The following is a 3432-nucleotide window of genomic DNA, read 5'->3' as shown; positions in this document are numbered from 1 at the left end:
GGACCTACAAGTACAATCGATGATTTGCAAAAGAGATGAACCGCAAATGAATATAGAATGATGTGTAATATATCATTTTTTTTCTTTTCCTGAGCTGTATTTATTTTTTTCTCCAACCATGTTTAACTCATTTTTACATTAAACCCTAGCCGATTTTGACTAATCATTGGCTGACTTTTTTGTTAGTAAATATATAGCAAATTAGAATTAGATATTAAGTCCGTTGTCTAATTATTAAATGATATATGGTGGATCGGGCATTTGATCATCTCATATTAAAATTAATTAGTGTCTAATAAGGAAAGCCAAAATCTTTTATGACATTCGAAATCTTACTCTGCAATGCATGTTTTAAGAACCGTTCACGTGAGCAGAACGACATTGTGACGATACTTTTGGGGGTTAAAGGTATTCTCCACTAATTTTTATTATACGCCAAAAACATGTCCTCTGATTTTGGAATAGCATGCTTGAATTAACAACTACCAATGTGATTGGTCCTACTAAGCTTCCAAGCTAGGAATGATATTTTGATTAACCATTTACTTCTTTTTTTACTGTCAAATAAAATTTTATTCATAAAAAATAAAAAGAGTACAATATATGCATCCAATGATCAACACAAAGTGTGTGTGTGTGTTCTGCGTAGATGCAGATCGTGTGTATGATAAAAGAACAATAAGACGAATGAAGAAGCTTTAGAAGGGTACTTTTTGTATGGACTCGGCTATTTTCTTTGAAAGGCAGTAAGCAGTTGACTGGATGGTGATCATGGGATTGACACCAACAGCACTTGGCAGAACACTAGCATCACAAACGAAGAGGCCTTTTGCTTCCCAACTTTCCCCATTCACATCAACCGCTCCTTCTTTGTCATCAATCCCCATTCTACAGCTACCCATTTGATGGGCAGAGGTAAGTGGTGTCCAATTCTGCACAAGTGACAATGGCCCTTCTGCAGTAGATACCGTGTCCAGAAACATCTCCACTTCTTTTTCGCTAATTCCTTTGCATTTGAGTCTCTGACCGTCACTTCGATGGGTGCCCACCTCAACAGCCCCGGCTGTTACCAAAATTCTCAATGCCTGCTTTAACCCAGCCCTAAGGTTTTCTCCGTCTGATGCATCTACTCTGTAGTTTATCCTTCCATCCACCCTAACATCTCCAGAGCCCGAGTCTCTAATTATGGTAATCAAATGAGCAGTTCTTGCATACTTCACCATCCTTTTCTTTATGTCTAGGCCAGATTCCCAAGGACATAAAACGGCAAATGATGCAGGCCCTAATGCTGGAGTTTCTATAATGGCTCTTACAATATTTGAGTCTTCTCCTACCACCTTGTTGACCGATGTGATTATTCCACCCTCGTAGCTTTTACCCTTGAGCATTGTATTTGATTCTGGAAAGTATCCCCAGGCCATAACAACAGGGTGGAGATGAAGGTTGCGGCCAATGTTACGGTTCTTCAATCCGCTAGATATCATTAGAGGGGGTGTTAAAAGAGCCCCACATGCAGAGATGGTTACTTTGGCCTCAATATGCAGCATTTTTGTGATGTTTTTGGTCACAGTCTTTGCTACAACTCCCTTGCATTTCTTTGCTCGTTTGCTTCCACTCTTGTTCTCTTCAAGAATGAATCTCTCAGCTTTACATCCTGTTATGATCACAGCACCATGATCCACTGCATCCACAAGCCAAGTAGAATCAGTCCCTTTTTTGTCCCCTTTTGCACAACCATAACCACAAGATCCACAATAGTGATTCTCCGATGAATTTCGTGGCACATAATCAACTTTAAGACCTAAATTCTCACACCCTTTTCGCAATACTTGGTTTTGGAAACCCTCCTCCACACAATTCTCTGTTACACCAATTCTCAAACACACAGTATCCATTGCAGAACGATATTCAGGGCTCCCAAACAGTGGGATCTTGCAGTCCTCAGCCCATTCCCGAAGCACTTCATCCGGAGTTTTGATAGATGCTGACCAATTAACAGCAGAGCCACCACCAACAGTTGAACCTGCCAGAATAATCTTTCCCCCATCAGTAGACGGAAGGAGTCCCCCTGCTTCATATAGTTGCTCCCAGGCAGGGCCTTCTAAAGAAGAATAATCTGAAGCAGTGAAATAGTTCCCTTTCTCAAGAACAATGACCTTGTGGCCTGCACATGCAAGCACAGCAGCTGCAACACCTCCTCCACACCCAGAGCCAACAACTACAACATCACATTCGATTTTGAAGAGGTTGTCCCCGGGGTCTAGTCTAGCTTTAATACCTTTCTGGGCAAGGGAATGCACAAGGGTTAACTCAGTTTCGTGCATAGTTTCTACCATTCCCCTCTCAAGAGGCCTTTTTTGAGGGACTTCAGAAGGGTCCTCATAATTGTCCACGTGATATCCAATGGCATCCCATGCTGGGTTTTCACCATTTTCATCCACCTGAAGAACGAAACGACAAAAGGGAATGATGAATACGCTCAAACAAGAATCCCGAACAAAAAATACTATTTAGTAAAGTATCATACGATTGTTATATAATAACATATCAACATTTTTCAATTGTATAACAGTCATTTACCAATCTGCTACATAGTATTAGTATTAGTCATACCACGGACATTTTTCGTATCCTTTTCTAGTCAATCAAGAGCCTCGAAAAATCCAACCCCAAATCTCTCCGTCACCATAGTGAAACCAATTTATTTCTACCAAATCATACTTCAACATATTCATAAAGGGTAATTACAACATTTTTATTTTACAAATTATCTCAACATGCATGCTGTCATGCTGAAATAATAATCTTTACCAAGTTGATGTAACTGTTTCAACCAATCCTTGATTTTTTTTCTTTTTTTCTTTTTTCTTTTAATAAAGGCCGGTTCAAGAGTTAATTAAAACTTGAAACTACCACATCAACTATTAAAAATGTAATACATAGTATTATTCTATCCGCCTAACTTCCACTTTCTTCGATTCCTTCAAAACTCGGCTTTTCTCTCTCTGCACCACCCATCTTTTTTATTGTGTTCTTAATTTTTTCATTCTTTTCAAGATACTGATAAACCCAAATGTTTAGTGAAATTGACATAACTATTTTATGAGAAATGCTTTTTTTTACTTCGTTGGTACATTTTGGGTCCATCACCATACTTTTTTTTTTCTTTTTCTTTTTTTTTCCAAATTTACCATTGGATCTGTATGATCTATATTTGAAAAATGAAGTAATAGAGATTGACTAGAGATGTACATTTAACAAGTTCCTATTTTATAGTTTAAATTAAATTTTACATACCTAATGATGTATATATTATTATATTTTCACTATTTTCAAATACGAAAGAGAATGAGATCAATTTTTTCTTAATTTAATTTGTAACGGAATATTAGCACCGGCAGTGGACAAGACGGAGGAAGGCAGCATGTCCCG

At 38.0% G+C, this 3432-nt stretch overlaps 1 protein-coding gene across 1 annotated transcript; it reads right to left on the bottom strand.

The window, feature by feature from the left end:
• Nucleotides 1-698: 698 nt before the first annotated feature.
• Nucleotides 699-2622, bottom strand: LOC132178302 (long-chain-alcohol oxidase FAO1-like). Its single transcript, XM_059590745.1, has 2 exons — nt 2614-2622; nt 699-2441 (listed from the first exon to the last, which is right to left on the bottom strand). Exons 1-2 carry the CDS (start codon nt 2620-2622, stop codon nt 699-701), a joined length of 1752 nt encoding a protein of 583 aa, XP_059446728.1.
• Between the last annotated feature and the right edge of the window lie 810 nt (nt 2623-3432).

Source organism: Corylus avellana, chromosome ca4 (genome assembly GCF_901000735.1).
Source record: "Corylus avellana chromosome ca4, CavTom2PMs-1.0".
In the NCBI taxonomy this organism is placed as follows: Eukaryota; Viridiplantae; Streptophyta; class Magnoliopsida; order Fagales; family Betulaceae; genus Corylus; species Corylus avellana.
Note: the sequence above shows the minus strand (reverse complement) of the source record. Positions and strands in the feature narration are given on the sequence as shown.